Below are 25,112 nucleotides of genomic sequence, written 5' to 3'. Positions count from 1 at the left end.
CCAACATCCTCCGAGTTAGCAATCAGAGATGGCTCCCTTTCAAGTACTAACTAGGCCTGACCCTGTTTAGCTTCTGAGATCAGATGAAATCAGGTGTGCTCACGGTGGTATGGCCTTAAGTTTGGTATGGCCATCTTTAAATCAATAATCATGAGTGTGTATGACTACAGCTCCTTAGGTACAGATTTTTACTGCTCTGAAAATGACTGTGTGACATGAGATGTTATTTACTTCAAGCGGCTGGGTGGAGTGTGTGGTTTCCTGGTGATGTAACTTTATGATGCCTTCCAGGAACTCTCATTGCTCTTGTATTTAAAGCCAGCAGTCCTCACCCACCTGTCTTTACACCTTTGTTAAATACGGCATGAATTATGCTCTTCTGCATTTGCTCTGTTTGTTCTGTAAAGCAAAGAAGGTGTACAAATAAAGTCCTTTCCATCTCATTGATTGTCACGGTGTTTGAACCAATTAATTTCTGTCACAAAGAAAAATGGAAAACGACATGACACCTTTCAGACTTGATGGTGATCATGAAGGAACATTTCTGACTTAACAATAGAGCCAGTTTACACAGTTCATGATCTTTACAGCTAAATTATAATATGAAGCCTTTTAAAGAGGAAGGTTTGATTACAGCTCCTCTAAAACTGGGCATGAGTGCATTAAACAAGAGAGTTTCTGTATGATTATTGGATAATAATTTGATATTGATCATAAGAAAGATGCAAAATGCTCCTTATGGTGAAAAATGTTTTATTGTTGTAGACTAATAAGCCTTCAGGGAGTCCTACAGTCATTTTGAACTGCCTGTGTCTCTTTAAAAATGAATTATTGCTGTGTTTTTGTATGTTTTGACTGCGATTAATGGCACTTTCCCCTTTAATTGAGGCACTGGAGACGTTTAGGCGGAGTCGCTTTGTGGTATCAAGTTGCCAGAATTTACACCTGGCAACTACCGGATGTGACGAAAACTTAAAAGCACAACGGTGCCATCAGCTTTGAAAAAAGTAGGCTCACAAAACACACAAAAGTAGCAACATTTTTGTTAAATAAAATGAACAAATGTTTTTTTTAAACTTTCTAAAACCGAACATGTTAACTTTTCTAAAACAATTTCTTCCCCAAGATCCACTAAGAAATGTTTAATTTCTAATTTTAAACTGTTTTCCCCTTATTTCTAAATACTGTACCAATGTGCTTATGGTAACATTTTATTATGTGTTCCTTGAACAGATTACAACATTTTTTAGACTTAATAATTCAAAAACAAAACAAACAGTAAATTATAGAAAAACAAAAATGAACTTTATTCAGTCTTTCATTTAATTGTGAAATTTAATTTAAAGGTTATTATTTTATATTTCTGAGAGGAATTACTCCAAACTATTCAATAATTTAAAAATAAACACAATTTAATAAAACAATAAGGTAGCGCATACGCATGAGCTTTATTTTGGAAGTCTCGGCCTGTTGTCGTAGAGGTCCCAATGGCGGGCTTGACCGCGGCGTCTCTGTTTTCTGGACAGGTGGAAGCTCCGGTTTGACGAGCTGCCGTTGTTCTCAATACAAAGACAGGCGGAGACGAGAAAGACCTGAAATTCCCCCCGAATTAAAACATGAACTTATGTCGGAGACTATAAATATTTTACAGAAAATAAAAGCGGTAGTTTGAACGTTTTTTGTGAAAAATGTCCGCAGGAGAAGAGAGAAAATTGAAGAGAAACTGCGCAGTCATAGTTTAATGGGAGCGGTGACCTGAGCAGGTAAGAACATTAGTTTGCGTTGTCGTTAAATTTGTCCTTTATTTTAAATTGAGTCTCGTGAAATACATGTTTAAAACGTTTAATTTAGGTTACATGGTAGAAGTCCTGACATTCGGAGACACTTCCTTTGTGTTTAACCGGGTTTAAATGAGCGCCAGCACTTCCTTAGCACTTCCTTAAATTACCCCTTAAACGTTCCGACTTTGGTTTGTTTTATACAATTTAGATAACCCGTAGTTTTGTTTAACATGTCTGACACTTCCGCGGAGACCATCACTGATAGATGGACGGCTTACAAACTGAGGTCTGAGGACCTCCAGAGGTCGTATGTTTGCTGAAATATCTGTATTGGTGACTGCTGCTCAGCTTTCAGTTTTATTGTTGTCACGATACACAAGTGGATCTCAAAGTAAGGCTTAGGGACCGTCAGGGAGTCTAACCTGGCCGTCTTTGTATAAAAACAAAATATCAGCACCTTCAAAGTACATCCACAAACACTGACGTTACACAGGTCGGATTATAGTACCAGGAACTCGTCCATTTAGACTGATTTAATTTGGACATGGGAGAGTGTACAGATTGTTTTAATATATGTGAATACTGTGACACAGAAATATGATGATTTCTTTGCTTTTTACCAATTTGAACGATACTCTACACATTTAGCCCCTTCTAGTATGGATTATATTACCTAGCACCCGTCAGGGCCATTTAAAACACAGAATGAGACTATTTGAACCTTTTATTCTACCTCTGAATGCTTGGATTCACAGTTTTTCTAGCATGTAGACCTCATGACACCATGTCTAGACCATGTACCACTACCTTGGTACTGTTCTAATCTGGATTATCATTCATTACCAAACCGTTTCAATAAATGTTTTGAAAAACAGTTTGACATGTCTGTAACACAAAACATATGATTAAAGAGAGTTTTTTTCTTTTGGCTAGTGGACCACATTAGACTCGATCTAGACCATCACCTGCTGCATTTAGACTCTTTTAATCTATAGATTATGTAATCAAGAAAACATCCAGGAGAGTTTCAAATTCAGATTCTGTGAGACTTTTGTCCCATCTGGAACCAGATTACTTGATAGCTTTTAACCATTTGGTTGTATTTGACACCAGGTGTAGATCAAAAATAACTACATGTTAGAGAACAAAGAGCATAGAAGTAGTGCGAAGGACTTGGTCTGAGTATAGAGTCCATTTGTTAGTGGTCTGAATGATGAGGGCTACTCAGACCATGGCTGGTGAGGTGAGTGTGCAGGGATGGGGTGCGGTGTTAGCTGACAGTCCGAACGTCTTAGGGGAAGAAGCTGTTTGTGAGTCTGGAGGTGTGGGACCTGATTGACTACCAAAGGGCAACCGGTCAAACAGGTGGTGGGTGGGGTGCAGGGGTTACCTCTGATGGTCCTGGCTTTCCCGAGACAGGAGGACCTGGTGATGGTGTACAGGGGTGGCAGAGGGCAGCCATAATCTGGATTATATTACCCAACATAGGTTCAGGTTAGGAGCTCTGTTTAAACCGTAATCCTTAAATTAATATTCCATAATGCTACTCTGAATAGATGGGTTTTTTTTTTTAAAGCAGCTTGTCTAAAGTATTCAGAACTGCCTAAATGTTCCTCCAGAGGCAGATCTATTTATACCGGTTGTCTGATTTTGGCCACAGTCAGACAAGTATTGTTTTTGGAAAGTCTCCAGAGAACTCAGCCCTTTCACAGAAATACAAAGACATGTCGTGATCAAGGTTTGCTCTTTTTATTGTTTTCTCTCGTAGTCAAACAAGTTATCCACAAATGTTCTTTTTCTGTTTTAAAAATTATTTAATATTAAAACATTTCTCTTAATCTTTCAGGTTATTTCTGGGTGTTATTAGCAGATTTCTGGTATAACTTATATTTTAGCAGAAAACTACTAATGATGTCTCACAGTGAAGTAGTTACAAGATGAATTTAGCCTCATTTGGTTACTCTGGCGTTGCTCTAACCCTCATTTCCTTATCTTCCAGATATGCCAGCCGACGACAAGGTTGCCATCCTGACAGATGATGAGGAGGAGCAGAAGAGGAAGTATGTCCTCGCTGAGCCATTCAACACCCTCTCCATGGCCCAGCAAGAGGATGTCACAGCGCCACCAGGACCCGGCTCTGACATGGCACGTGATCAGGTGGCAGCAGTGGCGGCCTCACAGCCAAATTCCATGGACTGCTGCGAGAGGACGTGCCTCCGCATCAACAGCCACCTCCTCATCTCCAAAGTCTTCTATTTCTTTTTCTATGCCGCCTACGGCTCGCTGCACCCCCTGCTGGCCGTGTATTACAAGCAGCTCGGCATGTCAGCCAGCCGCAGCGGGCTACTCGTCGGCATCCGCTACTTCATTGAATTTTGCAGCGCCCCCTTCTGGGGTGTAGTGGCGGACCGTTTCAAGAAAGGAAAAGTTGTGCTGCTGTTTTCCGTTCTGTGCTGGTTAATGTTCAACTGCGGCATCGGGTTTGTCAAACCTGCGGAAATGATATGTGAGGAAAAGGGAGCTTCTCTCTCCACGCCGCTTCCACCCGTGGTAACGGTCCAGCCTCAGGATAATGTAACACAACCAAGCAACTCCACCAACCACACCAGAAGTCGGCGAAACGTACTGGAGCTGCATGTGGAGCATTCCCACGTGCTCCACAGGCTAGAACGTAGTGTGGATGCCAACATAACCACAACATACTCTCCATTTAATTTACTAAACACCACCCAGCTCGTACCAAACACCACTCTGCAGACCATCACCAGTTCTGCTCCAGCACCTGAGAAAAAGTACCAGATCATCTACAACAGGGACCAGGTGGAGTCCATCTTCCTGCTCATCCTGCTTGTCATCATCGTGGGCGAGTTCTTCAGCGCTCCCGCCGTCACCATCGTGGACACGGTGACCCTGCAGTATCTCGGTAAAGCCCGCGACCGCTACGGCCTGCAGAGGATGTGGGGCTCTCTGGGTTGGGGTCTGGCAATGCTGCTGGTGGGCATCTGGATTGACCACACTCATATCACCGTGGCGATCGAAGGCACTGGTTGCGCTGTGCCCGATTTTCGCCTTCACAACTACCAGCTCGCCTTCATTGTCTTTGGTGTTCTGATGGGTGTGGCGTTGATTGTGGCCACTCAGTTTTACTTTGAGAAAGGCGGTGAATACCAGCAGGAAGTTCCAGAGGTGGTGGAGGACTCAGCGAACACTGACAGGGAGTCAGTCACTTCAGAGCAGACCCCCAGCAACCCCAACACCACCCAGGAGTTCCACTACAGTGACCTCCTCAAGCTGTTGTGCAGCGTGCGCTACAGCTCCGTCCTCTTTGTCGCCTGGTTCATGGGCTTTGGCTACGGCTTCGTCTTCAGCTTCCTGTACTGGCACTTGGAGGACCTGGGCGGGACCACCACGCTCTTTGGGGTCTGCTCCGTCCTCAGCCACATCTCAGAGCTCGCTGCGTATTTCACCAGCCACAAGTTCATCGAGCTCGTGGGACACATCAGGTAAGAACAAACACTACAAGGCACCAAAGCTGCTCCTACATATACAGAGATTTTCTCATCACACATCAGTTAGTAGCTGGTAGTTGGTCGCTAAAGAGCATCCCAGGTTCCACTTGCCTGGCTAACCGTAATACCACTCTCTCACTGCCAGTGTATCCTTCACTTTCATTGGTTGTTCTTTAGTCGCTTGCTTAAAAATTTTAAAAGGTTTCGCACACTTTGCGTCGTCAGTGGTTGTGTGGCTTGTTGTCATTGACATTTTCTGTTGTATGTTGCTGCTAGCTGCTTCCTGTGTTGATATTCCTTAACCTCCTAAGACCCAAACTCATTCATTGCATGCTTTAATTTTTCTTTGCTATTTGGACTGATTGGGACCTGATGAATGTAAAAACAAAGAATTAGCAGATCTTTTTTTTTTTTTTTTTAACCTAAAATAAATGAGATCCACATATGAAGACATTCGTTATAATTTTGATAGAACAGTGGCAGTATAATGTCCTCGTAAGTGGATATCAGGCCCTTGTAGGGCGACCGTGGCTCAGGGGGTTGGGAATCGCATCTGTAACCGGAAGGTCGAGGGTTCGATCCCTGGGCTCTCTGTCCTAGTCGTTGTGTCCTTGGGCAAGACACTTTACCCTACCGCCTACTGGTGTTGGCCAGAGGGGCCGATGGCGCGATATGGCAGCTTCGCTTCTGTCAGTCTGCCCCAGGGCAGCTGTGGCTACAAGTGTAGCTGCCTCCACCAGTGTATGAATGTGAGAGTGAATGAATAGTGGTATTGTAAAGCGCTTTGGGTGCCTTGAAAAGCGCTATATAAATCCAATCCATTATTATTATTATTATTATTATTATTATTATTATTATTGTAGAGCAAAATTTCATATTTTGGTCTACACAACCCAAAATGTGATGTCCACATATGTGGCCGCCAGGTCTGAGGAGGTTAAGGCTGCTTGGAGATCACGTTTACTTTGAACTTTTTTCTGACTTTTTTTGTCCCAAATATTTTTGTTTTTGATAATCATGGGAACCAAGACAGAAACATCTGGTAATTAACTAATGAAGTAATGAATTATTTACTAATTATTTATTATCATGCTGTTAGGTTTCACATAGGTGATGTTCCCCCTTAGATACACAGTACTATCTCTCCTTCTGGGCTATTTAAAGAGCCAGTTCATCTGTATTACCATTGCTGGAGCATGAGTTCCTTTTTCCTCGTGTTCAGCTGCCTCTGATCTAACTCTTCCACCATTAAATCAAAGAAATCTGTAAGCTGTTTAAAAAAAAATCCACTTCCATGCTTTCTTTAAAGACTTTTTAAAAGCAAAAACTCTTGATCAACCGTTTAAACTGTGCATTCATAGCATTAATGGTGGGTCCAAACAGTTCAGTCATCGCCTCGCTGTGTTTGGTGTCAGAGCTGTGACAAGTGAGCGCTCCTCTTTGGGACAATGCGGCCATTGGATTCAGGGTCGGACCCTTCGGGTAGCTTCGACATCTGAGAACAAGGGGTTAGATTTCACAGATCCATCTATGCTGTTGACTTTCAAAGAGCTCTCAAGTCTACGCGAGGTGAAGATGGAGCAAATTTAGCTGAAGTACTTAATAAATACACCTGCTGGGCATGCTGATATTTCTGTTCCTCGCGTTAATCAAAAGCCTTGTACGAAGCCACTGATAGTTGGGAGCATGCAGCAATTACTCAGACAAAATGAGGCAGTCGTAGAAGCTAGACAAGGTCTATAATGTAACTGAATAATGAATGATGAGCACCGTTTCTCTGGTGTCAGACGTGGAGTACTTTCTGTTTTACTTTTAGAGGCCTCAAAAGAGAAGAATTTACTCAGCTGTTCACTGGCAAAAAGTGAAAATAGTGGGACTCTAACTGACATGACTGTGACTGTGGTTACCAGACCTCCAGTTAGCAACGAAATTTTTATTCATAATGTTTCAGAGTATTTCTATTCCCCTCAAGGCTGCTGATTATCTTAAACTACACACATTTCACTTTTCCTTTATTTAGAATAACAAAAATACAGCATATAATATAAGTTAGTACATGAGCAAAACACAGGGCATGAAAGTAGTAATGTCTTTGTTACTCCACTGGGAGTTAGAAGATTAAAACTGGGGAATATTTAGACTGATTTAACTTTAAAGTAGAAGCAAAAATATAAATAAACTGAACAGGAATGCTCACTATGAAGAGGTGCTTATGCAAGACATCAGTGGGGATTTTCACACGGACACAGATCAGAAGCTATTTGATTTCAGTGCCTCGGACAGACAAATCGGGCACATCATCGCCATAAATGTCAACAAACAGGGAAAAAAGCAACAATAGGATGAAAAACCATCCAGCTGCTCGCTATCTCAGATTTTAAATGTTGTAACATGTTGTAGAGCAATAGTTTTCAAATTTTTACATCAACATGAGACGAGGAGTAGGAAGCTGATAGAGAGGGAGAGCTTCAGCTGTTTGAGGGTCGGTTTGTCATTTTTCTGATCCAACTCATTCCTCAGATCAGCATCTTCCTCCTTCATACAGTCCTATGACAGATGTCCACGCTTGTAAGCACTTTCCAGAATTGGCGCCTTGGGAACTTCTCCTGGCCACCATACGGCTGCGTTGACGTGACAGACCTTAACTTTCTCTGTGATCACACTGGGGACTTTTAGTTCACTTTCAGAGCTGATGGTAGATTTTTAAGTGACTAGAAGCATTAGCAGAAATGTTTTTGGAAGTCATCTTTGCTTCTTGAAGCTGTGAAGCCTAATACCATTTTCCATGTTTCATTTTAGCCAATCAAAAGCAGCTTGCTGTGTCATTATTTCATTATGTGTAAAATCCAGACACACTGGTTAAATATATTAACAATAGCTCCTTTCTGTTCATATGCATTGAAACCTTTAGAAATTTTAAAGCAATGAGAACATTTCACCTGTTTTTGAAAGCACCTTTTCACAGAAGACAGTTACAGCCTTTACAGGCCCACAGGCTGTCTGGCTCCTCTTAATCTGCATTAGTGACTCTGTGTGTGTATATTCAGTCTCATGCAAACACGCCCTTCATCTTCCTGTGTTTTCAGGATGTGACTCTGTCTAGTAAGCACACTTCCTGCTTCACTGCAACGTCTGAGCAGCAGCTTCCTCTCTGGTGGTCACTTGCTTTCATTTTAACCGATGAGAGCACGTCAATAAGTGACCTCGGGCTGAAGGTTTAATGTGTTGACCCTTTTAAACCGACCTGTTAGCACAGAGAGACCATCTGCTACTGCTCAGATGGGCTCAGTTTAGCACTTAATGGAGCCCATCTTAGAGGACGGACTGAACTCGCAATGTCCAGAATCTAAAGATGTATTTTCTTGTGAGGATTATCGCAGTTTCCCACCACACCAAATCAGATATATTAGCTTTATGTATTTAATGTTGTTATTTTTAAAGTTTCTGTTCTGTGCTTTGTTGTAACACTTGAAATATTTTGGAGGTTTAGATCATTATCAGACAACAAGGCAGCCTGAAACATCATCACAACTTAATTCATACTTCTTCATTTGAATACTCTTTAGAATATGAGAGGGAGAGGGAGAGAGAGAGAGAAGGAAATGCCGATATTGGGCGCAAAGAGGGTGCTGCAACAAAAACCTCTTTGTAATTGCTTTACTGTGGTTGCCTGTGGTTTGCATGGAAGATGCCGACTTGTCTGCAAAAACTTGCCAACTACTCTCTAAGCGGTCGTGAAGCTGTGAAAAGTATGAAGCGACCCATACAAGGAGTTGTGCCCCTTTGAAATGTTTTTGAAATGCAGACTATTTGGTGTCATCCACGTAACCAAAGCAATCGAAACAAGATTTTTGGTGCAGCGCGCTCTTTATAACTATCCATCCATCCATTCGCGTCCGCTTATCCTTTTCAGGGTTGCGGGGGGCGCTGGAGCCTATCCCAGCTGTCATAGGGCGAGAGGCGGGATACACCCTGGACAGGTCGCCAGTCTGTCGCAGGGCCAACACACAGGGACAGACAACCATTTGCACTCACATTCACTCGCACATTCACACCTATGGGCAATTTGGATTAACCAATTAACCTATCCCCACAAGCTGCATGTCTTTGGACGGTGGGAGGAAGCCGGAGTACCCGGAGAGAACCCACGCAGACACGGGGGAGAACATGCAAACTTTATAACTAGTTTCATAATAAAGGCGGCCAACCAGTTTGGGGATACACATTTTTCCCCATCAGCCAGAGGTTGCCAGGAATGACGGTCCAATCTCTAGCCTGTGTGGCTGAGGCCTAACAGCTCTCATTCGTTGTTATTATCTTTGGGAAATGCTGACAACACGACCTTTCCCTGTAACGTTGTTTTCAGCGAGAGAGCTTGTCGAGCTCAGTGTTCACACACCCAGAGAACAGAGTGTGTCTGTGTGTTCAGTAACGCTTCAGCTGATGAGCAAACATTAAAATAATCCCGGTGATGAGCGCGATGAACTCGGTGCGTGTTGTGCTGTATTGTTCTCGAAATAGCAGCACAAAGCCTCCTTGATGGGTACGAACAGCACCACAGAAGAAGAACAGAAAGATTAATGAGGCGAACAGTTAAATACAGGCTCGTATAACGAAAATACTTTTTCCTGTTTTTGTAGCAACAAAAAACCACCAGGATAATTCAGTCAGCTGACTTTAAAGACTTTTTACCAGCTTGAGTGTTTGTCAGTTTTTCAGCATTTATGCTCTGTACCATTGGGTCATAACTTCAATATTTATTGCAATAAAGAAACAGTTAAATAGGACAAATTATTTTTGTCTGATACCCAAACTGCAGCAGGTTTGGGTTTAAGAAGAAAGGCAAGCAGATCCAGACGAACTGTTGCTCGTTTTTAGTTACAGGATGAATTTGTTGTCTTTGCTGACGTGGAAAAAAAAGAACAAAGCTTAAACAAAGATTCAAATGATGAACGATTATACTGACTGAAGGTGTGGCCTTATCACAACCAGTTCATCCTAATGGTCATACTTGCAGTAAAACTAAGAATCGGGATGCTTACAGGATAGAAACAGTTGAAGACATTTCTTCAGTCCTTGGAAAGATGTTATTAGGATTTAAAAATGCATATCAGTCTTACCAAACATCACTAAAGCAAAGAAACAACAGCTCAGGATTGAGTTGGTAATTCATTGCAACAAGTCTCATGCTTCTTCTCTTTCCTTCCTTAGAGTGCTGTACATCGGGCTGGCCTGCAACACAGCTCGCTACCTGTACATCTCCTACCTGGAGAACGCCTGGATCGTCCTGCCCATGGAGATCCTTCAAGGTAACCCTTTCTCTGTCTGTGTCTGCAGGGAGTATTAGGACTTCAGGACCCAGAGGACAGGGCAGGCCAGGAAATGGCTTTGTTTGTCCAGCATGGCGCCTTATCAGACAGCGTTTCTCTTCCTACAGTATCGCTGGTTAGCAGAAGGCTGTCAGGGCTGCAGCAGATGACAGAAAGCTGTAAAGTACGAGAAAAAACTGAAGGGAAGGGAAACGGCCCGGATTCTCAACTGCACGATCTGTATTACTCTGTGTTATTTCCTTTATTGTAGCAGCATTGCAACATACAGAGAGGATATTAACAGAGGTGTTGTCAGAAAGCATGTGCAGGGCGCTGCCGGACTTGAAAATAACAGAGAAAAAGTCGTCTTTCTCGGAGTCACAAATCAGTCGAATGCAAACTTGCAAACCATGTGTCACTTTTTTCAGCCCGGATAATGAACGCTGGCTTTTCTGTGCAAGCAGCAGCTTTCTCAAAACAGGGCTGATCAGTTTTAAAAAGGAAAAGACTGATTATATTATGTCATAGGTCCTGTTTATGAGCGGTTTGTTTCCTGTTCGGGAGCTGCTGCGGTTTACAGAACACTTAGCAGTAATCTGTCTTCAGTCTTCACTCAGTCAGTTCAGTTTCAGATTCACAGTTAGTGGAAACTAAAGCCACAGTTAGCAGCAACACGGATTTATGCATACATTTAAAACATTTTTTTTACTAGATATACATTTTGTATTTTTATTTAAGTTTTTTTCCATTTTTTATTTGTATTTTTGTAAATATAATTATTTAAATTGTATTTTTTATTTTGTGTTTTTATGTTTTTTAATTTTCTGTTTTTAATAGTTTTAATATTGAATAGAATATATATAATATTTTTATTATATATTAATTTGATATTTTTTTTATATTTATATTCCCATCACACCATATGAATTGGCATCCCAGATTATTAACACTGTATTTCTAATTTATCTTTGACTTTATTTAAGCAATGCAAAGTAAGGTGAGAAATGCAGTGCATACAATAAAACTACAGTGAAGACTTGAGCAGTGAACAGCTGCTCTCTGTGGCTCACTGGTTTGCATGAGACATCCGCCCTGAGAAAACACCTCTGCCTCGCAGAATAAACACGTGAAAGCTGCATCGGGGCTTCAGTTCTGAGTGCTCCACCTGTTGGTCCAGTGTTACCCTGAGTATGACACAATTTCAAAAAGTCTAAAAGTATATTTAGCATTTGCAACACATGTGGTGTAAAAACAGGGAGGGCTGAGGCAGCCTGCTTTTTACCTCGATGCGATTAGCTGGTCTGCAGAGAGGAAGCTGAGGTGAAGAAATAAAACTGTCACTGCAGGTTAATTAAACATATATGTCAGCATTTATTTATTCTCCAGAGTCCACAAATGGTTGACACTTGGCAGTGGAGAAGTAAGGACAAATAATTTAACTTGTGATATTTGATCTTGCAATGCATGAAAAGCCAAATTTTCATAGACTTTTTTTAATTCCACAGTAGAGCAATTCACTTACTCAAGTGCCAGGAAGAAAAAGGTGAATTAGAAATAGATTTAGATAATAGATAACAATAGAAAAATAAATAAGAAAGAATGCAGCAGTCAATATCTGCAGGTTATTGACTCTTGATTGGAGTTTGGAGGCAGCACAGAGAGCCAGTCTTTGTCTAAGAGGAGGCTTTAATGTGTGGACATTAATGCTGCGAGGTACACAAATGCATTATAGAGGCAACACTCTGCATGTTTAATATCATACACTCATGCAGGTCTGCTAATATGAATGCTGCTATTAGGGGTGTTAATAGCTTTAATATAGTTTAAATTCTGCATCTGTGCTTTTCAAATGTGCCCTATAGTCCACTAATGAAAGTTATCCAAGCTTCATGACATTGACTTTAAATGTGATGAAATGTTTAAGCAAACTTATTTTCGACTGAAAGTGTTTTTAAGTTGAAAATCTGGCCAATTGTTAAAAAACATAATAATTTCAGAGGCTCTGCCTGTATTTGTTCAACACATGCTGCTGATGTAATGACTCTAAAGCTGAGATGTTGGAGTTAATTGATTACATCAGGATGCTTGAGTTTATTTAGATCCAGATTCAGCTGTGACCCTTTGGATGTCCCTGTTTGTCCTCCAGGTGTGACCCATGCCTCAGTTTGGGCAGCTTGTATCTCCTTCCTGAGCGCTGCGGTCCCGCCGGCTCTCAGGACGTCGGCACAGGGAATTCTGCAGGGCCTGCACCTCGGGCTGGGTCGCGGCTGCGGAGCCATGGTCGGAGGAGTATTCGTCAATTATTTTGGTATGAAACGAGCACGTGAGGCGGAAATTGCCTTGCAGCACACTGGCTAATGTTTAAATGCAGTACCGGTGTAGTGTAAGTTGTTTATTTGAGCTGCTTTAGGGTAGGAAACACAGGAAATATATGAGTTCGCCTTGCTAATGGTTTCTCTGTTTGCTCTGCAGGTGCTGCAGATACGTTCAGAGGAATCGGCATGGCCTCCCTCGTCATCCTCCTCATCTTCTCCTTCATCCAGTGTCTGACCGGAGACACTGAAGGCAAAGGTGGGAAAAATGCATACAAATAAACAAGATCGCAGATATGCACATTAGGCTTGTTTTGTATGTCACTAAGTAGATTGCAGGTTTATAGTGTCTGCAATATTTAGAAAACTAAAGCATTAACTAATCTTGTCTAATAAGAAGTGTAAGAACACAGCATAATAATCACCTTCTAAAAGGAAATTGATGAAAAGTAGCTCCATAGTGTTGAGGTGTACAGATTTGCCTAATAAGTGAAAGATTCCTGGTTTGATCCCAGGAGGAAACACTAATGCCTTGACCTTAGCCCCTTGTGGATAAAGGAGCAGCTTAAAAATTAAAGCTGAAACTATGTGATCCGCAGTAAACAAAAGCTGTGCTTCCTGTTGATATTTTGAGCCGGATGTTGAATCACGGCTGGTCATGTTTCCACTGCTTTTGCTGGGTTTGTCCCTTGGGGTTGGGTCTAAGTGTGTCAGGATGTTCATGAGTGACGTGGATTGGTGCAGTTTTACAGATAATGTGGTAATGAGAGGGCTTTGATCGAGAGGAAAGTTCCTGATTTACCAGTAGGTCTACATTCTAACCCTCACCGGTGGTCATGAGCTCTGGAGAGTGACCAAGAGAGGTGGAGGAATGGAGGAGTATGTCTGGAATACCCTGCTCTAGATTAGCAGAACAAACTGTTTTAACTGATGCTTTTGCTGTGACATGATACACATTCAGATCCTTAAAATCTATATTTTTGTGCCCGTCGTTTTGTGTTTCTTCCCTCTGCACCTTCTTCCAGAGGACAAAATGCTAGCAGAGAACATCCCTGTGCCCTCCAGTCCAGTCCCGATCGCCACCATCGACCTGGTGCAGAGTCACGCACCCGACGGCAGCCCGGCCCCAGTGCGACAGGCTCCCTTGTTGCCAGTAAGGAAGACTAAACATCAGGAGGATCAGGAGGACCCGAACAGGCCGGCTTGGATGCTTTCCGGTGCCCCCTGGGTCACCATTGCCTTCGCCTTTGTCCAGATCAAAGAGATGATCAGCCTGGCAAAGAACAGCACTCGAGACCCTCACCCACTGCAGGTGAACAGACAGTAGCCAAGCAGAGTTTTAGTCATGAGCACATGAAAAGAAAAGCAAAAATCTGATTTAGGAGATAAAAATGTGAGAACTGGTCATTTCGGAAGACTTACAGTAATGTTATGTTTGGTTCAAGTTGTGGGAATATTAAACTGGGACTCTCCTGAATAGTTTTCTGTCTTCTGCAGTCAATTTAATACAGTTTTATTTGTAGAGCGCCATATCGCAGTATCGGGGGCCTCAAGGTACTTTATACTGACAGAATCTAAAAGCCGCAGCACGTCTGTCACTCTCTGAAGCCTCAGTATAGAGGCTTCAGAGAGTGTATAGACTTTTAGCTCAGTCTTTTTAGGAAAGACGAAGCAAAAAGGGTCGGAAAAGTGGCTAAATGTAGCGACAGCTCTGTCAGCAGTGAGGTGAGCTGAAGCGTTTAGATTTCCACATTAAAGAAAAACTAAAATCAGTGATTGCATAGTTGAGAATTTGACATCCATATAACAAATATGTGTTTCCCAGAGAATTGGATCATTTTTGTTGCGATGGTGAGGCAGGATCTGCGTGTAGATGTTAAACACTTTGTTAAATTAGTTAGTAAATGATACCGTTTTTAATTAGTGATAATAAATAGTGGAGCACCAATCAGCTGCTGCTGTAGTCTTCATTTCATGGACGTACTCCATCTCCAGTGCAGCTGGTGATGCTAGTCCTTGTTCTGTCAAGCTGGAGGTCAGCCCCACACATCCCAGAAGGTGGAGTTTCAGTTAGAATAAGCAGGGAATAAAACCTGAGACAACTCTATGCCACAGCAGCAACCTGACCTGGTTGACCCGGACTTTCAAAGTAAGAGTGAAGTCATTGTGCGCTGAATCAAACATGATAAATGTATTAGTGTGTACACGAGGGGTGATCAGAAAGTTCTGAGAGCAGATACCTGAATATCAAAAGCCTCACCTGATTTTATCTTCAGCTGATCTCTAATCAGATCAGACTTGAGTTCTCAGACTGTTTTCAGTGTAGCTGCTTTTTACAGAAGGGCCTGTTACGTCCGTGTGTACTTGTGGCTCTGTAATGTGAGCTGGATGTCCTCCACTGCATCAGAACACTGATCCTTCAACTTTGTGCATTTCCCAAAACTGGAACTAAAGTCACAGGGAGGCAAACCTGGTACACGGGGCAGGAGGTGAGCGAGACCTGTGTTCAGTGCAGTGGCAGTCGGCATTGGGAGCGACCTGCGTGGTTGTCCTACGCAGAGCTTTACAGACATCTGTGTTGTAGCTATGCATTATCACCAGCAGCTTTCTCAAAATATGTTGAACAACCAGTAATCTGGGCTACTTAAGCTGCTGTTACTGCTGTTCTTTAGCTTAGAGCCATTCCCAAGTTTATTTTGGGCTGATGGTTTGTTCCATATTACGTTCCTTCCAACTAATGGTGGGATATATAAGCAGTTCAAGATCAAAAATAAGTCGACTCTTGATTGGAGTTTGGAGGCAGCACAGAGAAGCCAGTCTTTGTCTAAGAGGAGGCTTTAATGTGTGAACATTAATGCTGCGAGGTACACAAATGCATTATAGAGGCAACACTCTGCATGTTTAATATCGTACACTCATGCAGGTCTGCTAATATGAATGCTGCTATTAGGGGTGTTAATAGCTTTAATATAGTTTAAATTCTGCATCTGTGCTTTTCAAATGTGCCCTATAGTCCACTAATGAAAGTTATCCAAGCTTCATGACATTGACTTTAAATGTTGTGATGAAATGTTTAAGCAAACTTATTTTCGACTGAAAGTGTTTTTAACAGCTAAACACAGGTTAAAAAGTCCAAAAGAAATCTGAGCAGAAAAATTGGGTTTCAATTATAGGATCGATCTCAAATGGTTTGATCCTCAAGAATGAAACCAAAAGGATTGTCATTATCATCCAAATCAGCCTGTTAAAGTGCATCTGAGCCTACAGCAGGCATATTCAAAGTAGTTTAACTGAAGTAACCTAACAGTTGGACATGGGTGTCTGTATGAAACCAGCAACTGGCTGTCAAATAAAACAAAGAAAGTATAATCCAGCAGTTTTTCAGCAGTGCTTATTATTAATTTTCACATTGACCTGGAGGGTCAAGAAAATACAAAACTAAAACTACACCTTTTAATTATTATTTTTTTAATTGAGCTTAGTTTAATGTAGTTAAGAAAAGACTATCTTAGCTTCAACTTCTTTTATGTCCTGTTCCCTGATTTTCTTCAGACTTCTGCAGCTTGTCTCCTCAGAGTTTATGAATTCTTATAGAATTAACTTGTATAAAAAATTTTAACAGTGCAAATTTCAAAACTATATTTTCTGTATATCGGTTTACATGTTTAAAAACTCACAAGAACCCAAAAGTCTGAAGCCTGTCAGAGCTTCTTGTGCTGATTGTTTTATTTATTCATGTTTTTCTTTTTTTCATGTTTCTTCCCCTCACGGGTGATCTTTGCTCCTGTTCTAGCACATTTTCAAACCTACAGCATCTTATCTGCATGATTTATCATCACCATCTGCTATACCCTGTTGTTTTTGTGAGAACTGAACAAAGTCCTTAACTCAACATAGCCAAACGCCAGCGTTAATGCTTCTAAACTGATGACTTTTAAGCTGAAAACTGCCCGAGACCTGGCATTCATTATTAGATGCAATCCGGGTCAGCCCGAGGCACGAGTCGCTTTTTGTAGTGTGTAAGTGGTCAGACTGTGACTTTCAGGAAGAGATCTAAAAATAGCAGCCAGCCTGTCTGGTTAAAAGAGGATATTCCTGATGAGGAATTTACTGGCGATCCAAACAGGAGTAAAAACAAATCAGACTGATCGACAAGTATAAAAATAAGAAAACGGTTAGAAGTGAGCTCTGTCAGTTATAGACATCAGCACGATTTAAATCAGGGCAGGCTTTTGATTTGTGGACATTTTACACGGTGTGTAATTTTTTTTAATAGCCACATGCCGCTGTAGCTGCTGTATTACGAGGCGTTGTGTAATAGTAACTCACTGTTTCCATCTGTTGTGTCTGAAATGTCTCTTCTTCATGCTTTAACTCATTAATCTGACACTTCCTCCTGACTGGCTGCCCACACACACTGAAGAAAGGTGAGATGGTGTTGCGTGCAAAGGTTGATGGAAAACTACTGTGTGTGTGCGTCTGTGAGGTGGGGGTGTAGTTCAGGATTTTCTGTGTGTGTTTTCTCATGCATGGGGTGATAACAGTGACTCAGGCATACCTGTGTATGTGTGGGCGTGTACATGCATGTACGTCTTTGTGTGTCTGTGAACCGCCCACACCTGACTCTTGACATCATGTGATGCGCTTACACGTATGGGTTTCTCCCCGGTGATGTCACCTCCAACCCCACCCTCTGGGGGTGGGGCCTGAGGTCTGCTTTTGTGGCCGGGAGCTGATCTGAGCTTTACCCCTGACTGATGAGGTATTTAGATAATCTGTGCTCGGTAAAGCAGCTACTTCAGTCTTTTGTTGCTTTGATGGCACTACTGGTGTCTGCAGAATTTCCCAAAACAATATATTCTGTTTTTAAATATAATATATCTTTAAAACACAACTGTTATAGACTTTCTGGCCAAAACGCATTTAATAATTTTCATAGTTAAAAAATACTTATATCATTTTCTTTGCTGAGAAAAGAAGATGATATGCATAAAATAATGTGTTATAAAAATCGCATGCTTATTTTCTTAACGTTGGTGCATTTTCACTCACATACTGTTTTAGCAATTTAGACTTTTTATTGTGTGACCATAAAAGTAGGTAAAAATGTGACCTGCCAAAGTATCGCAGATGCAAATGAGCTTTAAGCTAACTCTAGTACAGTAGCTCAAATAACATTTATGTTAGTATTGTACACAGTCCCTTTCAAATAAAAATAATGAAAAAAATAACCTAAATATCACCTGTTTGTTTTGGGACTCAATGTTGGCATCTTGGCCAAACAGTGAAACACTGCGTTCTCAACTAATGCTAACAAGCTTTTATTACCATAGACTATATGGGTGCATCACACAACCTGTTAATTGTGCTAAGTGACAGACTAATTGGAATATAACTCACCAAAACCACAGCATAAACTACTTGGATGTGCTGTCTCTAACTTTAGTATCCAGATAGATGAGTTATAAAAACAAATCACCATGCATACAGTTTTTATGAAGAATTATACTATCCAAAAGAGGGGGGGAAACAGAATTAAATGTATCCCATTTCCTTGTTGCGATTACACCACAATAACTGTGTAATGTTTAAGTTAATAAATACAATTGCAGATAAAATGATGTAATGTTTGCTATGGGAAAAATGAGCATATCTTCTTTTTTTTTTTTTTTCCATAATGTAGCAGCCGTGCAAGCAAATAAATCAGATTTTGTCAGTCTTATTTAATCAATTTGATCTGAAGATTAAATATGACTCGTAGCTGCACTTTGCTCTGAGTTTAGTTTAAACACAGTAAAATAATAAAAAAAATAAAAGCCATGCTGAGCAGTAAATCCCCTATAAGGGGATAAAACACAAGATTTTCATTAAAGCTGCTTTCATCCTACAATTTTCAAATGTAGGATGAAAATTATAACAGCTTTTGTATCACTAAATTCAATTTTAACAGTTAAAATATTTTTACAAACAGATATAAACAAAAAAAAAATCTGTAAAACTGCAAAAAAAAAAAACACCCACATCTGCGAAAACAAACACCAATGATGTTAAAAATAATGGAAACATATGGTGGACATATATTTACTTTATAATGAAAAGCTAGCTTTGTTTAATATTTTGATCCTTTTTTTTTAATGCAGTTAAATTTCTTCATTTTCGTATCCTCACCGGCTTTTAGGGAGATTTAAAGCTCCTACTTCTAATCATTTTTCCACAATATTTACTATCATATGACAGCATTTCATTAAATTTTCTTAATCTGTCCTTGATAAATTTAAGTTACATTAAACCTGTGTGCAGTATTCAGTGGCTGTGTGATCGCAGCTGCTTCTTATGACGAAGGGCTAGCATTTTTAGTTACAAGTCAATGTCTTTTTTACAAGTTAAATAGTGGCTCCTTAGAGCGCCTGGAACAGAGCCAGGATGAGAGAGCTGAGGTCTGAAGATGACCTGGAGGCAGTCAGAGTAGCAGAGGAAGTTCAGGGAAGGTTACCCAATTCTTAAATACTTGTCATAGTTAACATGTTATGTAAACAGCTAGTGTTAGCATTAGCACCCTTGTATCCATGTCTTTGTTGGCTAGTAACAGCTCAGGCAGGTTTTTCCTGCTAGCATTTTGTTGGAAGCAGTTAGACATGATCTAGCAGATGTAACCTAAACTGTTGTTCGGCAATTGTGCCACATGTTCAACTGGCTTCTTGCCAGCCGCCCTCAATGTTTTTGTTTCTCATGTTGCTAGGTGCATAATGAGCGGGCGGTGGCTGAGTACGAGGCGGTGGCAACTTCGCACAGAAACTCGAGCGATGACGGCGCACACCCGCCGAAATCCACCACGGAAACTCCCACGCAAGCAGACACCGCCCACACCTCACACACAGACTCTGACAAAGACCAAACGCACCCTGCGTCAGACGGAGGAGCGCCCAAAGACAATACGGTCTTCACAGAAGAAAACCCACATTGAGTGTTCATTTAAAAACTATTGAATGCACACACAGAGGGCTTTAACCCCAGTGTGTTTCATTACTGCAAAGTGACCTGTCTAAACAAGTTCATCTGTCCTCTAGTTCAGTGTTAAAATCCTATTGTGTGGTGAAGTGATTCCTCTGCAGTTTATAAACACTGTGTCCAGATTATTCTAAAAGCTAGTGTAGTGTGTACATATGATTGTGAAATGGGGGATTATCCTTGAATACTGGAAGCAAGCTGGGAATGGTTTAATTCTAGAGGTGGAGTGGTTTCTAAACTTCATTAATGGATGGTTTTTGCAGCAGGTTTGAAACTGATCTCTGCACACTGCAACACCTTCCAGTGGACTGTGAAGGAAATTCCTTCATTTGTAAATGTGCCTCTTGATATGTTATTTAACTTAATTTACGTTTAAAATGGGAAGAAAACTGTTGAAGTGTTTTTAAAAGAAGTAATGATACAACGTGCAGCTTTGACTGGACGACAGCACAAATGACTTCATGGGATTTTAACTTGTGGCAGGGATTTTTTTTTTTTTGTTTTGTTTTGTTAATTCTACTGTAATACAAGAGTTCTCAATCTGAATGTGCCGTAGATCATTTTCATGGCCACGCTTCGAATGTGTGGAGCTAAATTCACAATAAAAGCCTCTCAGTTGTGTCTGGCTGAGTGCTTTTAATTTGAAGCAGCAGCATAAGTAACTAACCGTGAAAACTACCACATACTGAATGAGAAATACAGCAAACAGAAAAGCTTTACAACAAGTTTAAATTCAACCTGTGATTACTTAGTATACAAATGAAATCAGAAACATTTTTTTTAATGCACATAAAACGGAGGCTATCTTTTCTACTGAGGGCCTGCTTTTCTAAAAATCAGTGTTTATTTTTTTCTTGGGGAAGTTTAACCCATTTAAGTTAATGTATCATTTTAATGTTTCTCTAAAAGTTAACTAATGTCTGTTGTTCTGGAGCTCTTTCTACGATCCCCAAAGATTTCTGTAATTTAAAAAAATGTCACCTTTCTCTTCCCCCCTCATAGAAATGACCTCTCCTTTCTCCTTTTCTTTGTAGAGTCATGATGAGGCACAACAATGTAAATTTAGAGGTAAATAACAAACAGTAAATTATACATTACATGTGCACACTTTCACCAAAGTTTTGTCTTTTTTTTTTTTTTGTGTTCTTCCCCTACGTTTCCACTGTTGCACAAAAAAAGGAAACCGAAATAAAACAGTTGCATAAAATAATGAATCAAATTGCAAATACTGCAAATATATTGGTGAAAAAGTGCATAAAAATCAGGCAAATCTAGTTGCAGTAAAAATAAAAAGTTTATTAAAGAGAATAAATAAATTAGATTTTTACTGATTTTCTAATACTTTGGTGATAAAAATTTGAAATAATAATAATACGCACAGCCTGTGACGGCACACCTTCACAGTGCGTGAGTAAAAATTAATTTGTGAAATTTCTTGAAGATATAGATGATTTCTCCTGTGAGAACTTCTCTGATTCTGACATGCAAATAATAAACTGGTGCTTATTAAAATTGGGTTTAATTCATTCAAGCATAAAATGAGTGTAGACAGTCTGTAACCATAACTGTACAATGAGAATGATTCAGGTTAATGCAAAGGCAACCACATGAAATATAATTACAGTTCAGGTAGTTAATGGCACCGTATTATTCGCAAGATTATCATGTGTGGTGTTAACACAATCTCCATATTTCATGTCTCAAATGTCGCGGGAATAAAGCGAATAACCGAGACATAAAAGAAAACCAGAACGAGCTCCGTCACGTTCAGGGGGATGGTAAATTAGTTTGCCCCTCATATGACAGTTGACACTGATATAGCTATAATGTGGTTAGAAGAACTATCTGAAAAACTGTTTATTACAAAAACAAGTACTGTTGGTTGTTAATGTATTTTTTACATAAGCTTACAATAATTTGGTTACATCTGTGGTCTGTCTGTTGGGAATCGCTGTAATACTTAAAACTGTATTTTTCAAATTCCTTAAATACATTTAATTTATTTTTTTCAGTGCCGTTTCAGGTTGTGGGTACCTTAAAAATGGACAGAGCTGGAAATGGGAAGAATATTTTCATTCTTGGACTCTACTAGAGTAGCTTTGTATGATTCACAGTTCAAAATAATCCATATTTATCTTAAAATGGGTCTCACTTCATCCCTTTGACCAGCCTGGGAATACACTGCACTCACTTAAGCGCTTTGATTCCAGCAGACGTGTTTCAGAAGTGTCTCTATGCTCGGGCGTAGAAATCAGATAAAGTTTCAAAATAAAAGACCCAGAAGATTACATTTCTAAAACACTCCTGATGTGATTTGAAGGCATTGCAGCATCCCACACTCAAACCTAGTGTATCCCCAGTAGGGATGACAATATGTAAGGACGTCTGCTCTTACTGATATCAAGAGCAAAAGAACTGATAAGATGGCGTTTGGAGTTTGCGGCTCAAAAGGGTTGCTTGTACATACGTTTTGTCCATGTTTAACGTGGGTTTTGGCCACTGGAACTGAAGATGGATGCAAAAATGTAGGAAAAGCAGATTTGGTCCACATAAAGACGTTACATCCTCTACCTTTGTTGCTCCTTGACAAATCAGATTGTTGAAGTCTCGTGGGAGGAACTGCTGAGTGTTAATTCTCGTCAGAGCTCACTGAAGGAGCTGTGATGAAGAAGTGCCTCTTCTTAATCATCATTATTATTCTAACTTCTTATGATGCGATGTTGAGCAAAGACCCCTTTACTGTGCTACACTACACTGCCAACAGCTGACACGCTCTCTGCTTCCTGTCTTTTATTTTCATGCCAAATAGTTTTCAGTATTGAGTGTTTTTGTGCCGTATGTGTAGGAAAGCCTTAAAGACGAAGCTATTCGATGTACTGTAATGATGTGCGGTCAATTAAAGGACTTTTGGAAAAGGCCAATATCACTCCTTTATTACAGTAATCATCCAGTTTTAATTAACTTGATGTAAATGAGTGTGTAAATGAGTAGCCTTATATTGCTTTTCTTTCACAGGTGTGTTTGGTGTTGAGTAATTTGAAATATTCTGGGGTATTTTTAATGTATATGAACTGCACTAAAAAAAACCAGATATGAGAATAAGCCCCAAATTTCTCTAAAGACACAAACTGGAGAGTGAGTCAAATTGTGAATGTCTGTTAAGTTAGGAGCCTTTTAAGAAAATACTTAAATGACTCATAGGTCAGTGTTAAACGGCTTAACAATCAACAAGTCATTTCTCTGAAACTGGTCGGGTAAAAGGACTGGACTGAAAATAAGTGAAAAGCAGCCAATGTCCAAAGAATAACTTTAAAAGACCACCGGAAAGTCTCGAGAGCCATTGCTCAAGGCCGCTTTAAAAAAAACAATGACAGGAAAGTCAGAGTATAAAGAAATGAGGGGTGGCTCAAGACTTTTGCACAGCACTATAACTCCACCAGTAAATCAAAGCTTACACCTCCCCTTTGCTCATGAACAAGACCCAACGATACAAAAACTCCTTGTCTTGCGAAAGCAACTAATCCCAACCTAGAGTGGATACGCCACACTCAATCCGGCTGAAAACCATCACCTCAACATCTGCTGCTGACCTGACGCCCTGAGTGAGTTAGAGATGATCTACATTTTGATGAAGCCAGAAAGACCACATCACCTGAAAAACCAAACATTCCTCTAAGGAGCATGCCTTAATGTGGCTAAAATTAGTGCAATTTTTATTGCAGTAGGTTTCACGTAAGTAAAAGTAGAAACGTTTATTCAGAAATCTACTCCAGTAAAAAGTACCCCAAAGGTAAAAGGCCACATGATTCCAGTGTAATCTATATGACTATTTTTCTATTGAAATGAGGGGTGTTGTGATTGATTTAAATACTTTAATGTTTCATAGTTCATCTGTGCAAGTGTGCAGCATTCACACTGAGGTATTTCTGCACTGGTGCTCAGCGTTTGTGTGCTAAAGCAGCCACTTGATGGCAGTAGTGCTCTGGTGCATTTACAGAGTCTTAAATGGACTCTGCCAGCCTCTATATGTGTGTGGAGGGTTATTGAGGTCGTGGTGCGCCTGCTACTGATGGGTGTGTGTGGGAGGACAGTAATAGGCTTCCTCAAAAACTAGACTATGTGCTGTTGTTAAAAAAAAAAGGAAAGGAAAGGAAGAAAAAAAGAAATAATAAAATCAAAACCCGTCTTGGCACGCTCAGCCTGTCTGATATCCGTGGAGAAATTTCATCAGCCCCGGTGCTGTTGATGCTGTTGTTGTTGTTTTGTCTTGCGTGGTCCTTAATAATGAACAGTATAATGGTGTTGTTTTTCTTCTGAGGTGTCATGACCGCGAGCTGCAGAACAATGCCACACATTTTAATTCAAATGGCGCGGAAGGTCGAGAAGAGGCCGGCTTTTCTGTTCCCTGACATGTCTCTGGAAATTGCAGGGAATTACTGCAGCGCTGACCTGCAGACGTTTCCAATTAGTTGAACAAAGAGAGTCGTGCATGTTGGTCATTACTGCATCTTGCAACTTGATTATTTGACTAATGGGAGGAGGGGGTAAAAATGCAAATAAATGCTGCCAGTTTTTAGTTTTGGTCCCCAAAAGCCACATTAAAACACATTTTGCTGTAAACTAACAGCTTTCTCCTAATTTTCAGGAGTCAAATAAGGCCCTCACACCCCGAAGGTCATTTTTCACCGCCTCACCATCTTAGCATCTTTCTTTTTCCCCTAACCTGCTCCTTTGCTCTTGCTTTGTTCCCTTTAAGCTGAAGAACAAAAGCTAATGTTAATGTACATGCTACAGAGCCTCATCCAGAGCCTATTTTCTTAATTGTACCAATTACCATTGATATTAAAGAGCATTCAGTCCTGGCCAGCTGCTGCCCAGATACAACCTGAAGCTATTTTTAGTTCCCTCGCCTCACTGTGCCGTGACAGAGAGGCGAGACAGACACCCTGAGGAGGAACTGTTGAGTCAAGGTGACGACGGCGCCCGATGTCCACCGAGACTCCTTGAGGGATCAGGGACAAGTGCGCGGTCGAGGGTTGCAAATACAGCTACAAGCCTTCAGTAACCCTAACCCTGTGCTATCAGTACAATAGTAGTAAAAATATTGTCCTTCTTTTTATTTTCTTTTATTTTTCTGTAAAACACAGAGTTAGGGGTTAGGATTACTGTTGCGTCTCATTATTATGACGACTC

At 40.6% G+C, this 25,112-nt stretch overlaps 1 protein-coding gene across 1 annotated transcript; it reads left to right on the top strand.

The window, feature by feature from the left end:
• The first annotated feature begins 1,447 nt into the window (after positions 1–1,447).
• LOC113016329 (major facilitator superfamily domain-containing protein 6-A) lies at positions 1,448–22,840 on the top strand. Its single transcript, XM_026159084.1, has 7 exons — positions 1,448–1,763; positions 3,781–5,284; positions 10,502–10,599; positions 12,746–12,907; positions 13,072–13,170; positions 13,937–14,223; positions 19,651–22,840. The coding sequence occupies exons 2-7, from the start codon at positions 3,783–3,785 to the stop codon at positions 19,873–19,875; spliced, it is 2,373 nt and encodes a 790-aa protein (XP_026014869.1). The 5' UTR covers positions 1,448–1,763; positions 3,781–3,782; the 3' UTR covers positions 19,876–22,840.
• The last annotated feature ends 2,272 nt before the right edge of the window (positions 22,841–25,112 follow it).

This window comes from Astatotilapia calliptera, chromosome 23 (assembly GCF_900246225.1).
Source record: "Astatotilapia calliptera chromosome 23, fAstCal1.2, whole genome shotgun sequence".
Taxonomy (NCBI): Eukaryota; Metazoa; Chordata; class Actinopteri; order Cichliformes; family Cichlidae; genus Astatotilapia; species Astatotilapia calliptera.
The sequence above is the reverse complement of the archived record's forward strand: the minus strand, read 5'-3'. Positions and strand labels throughout refer to the sequence as shown.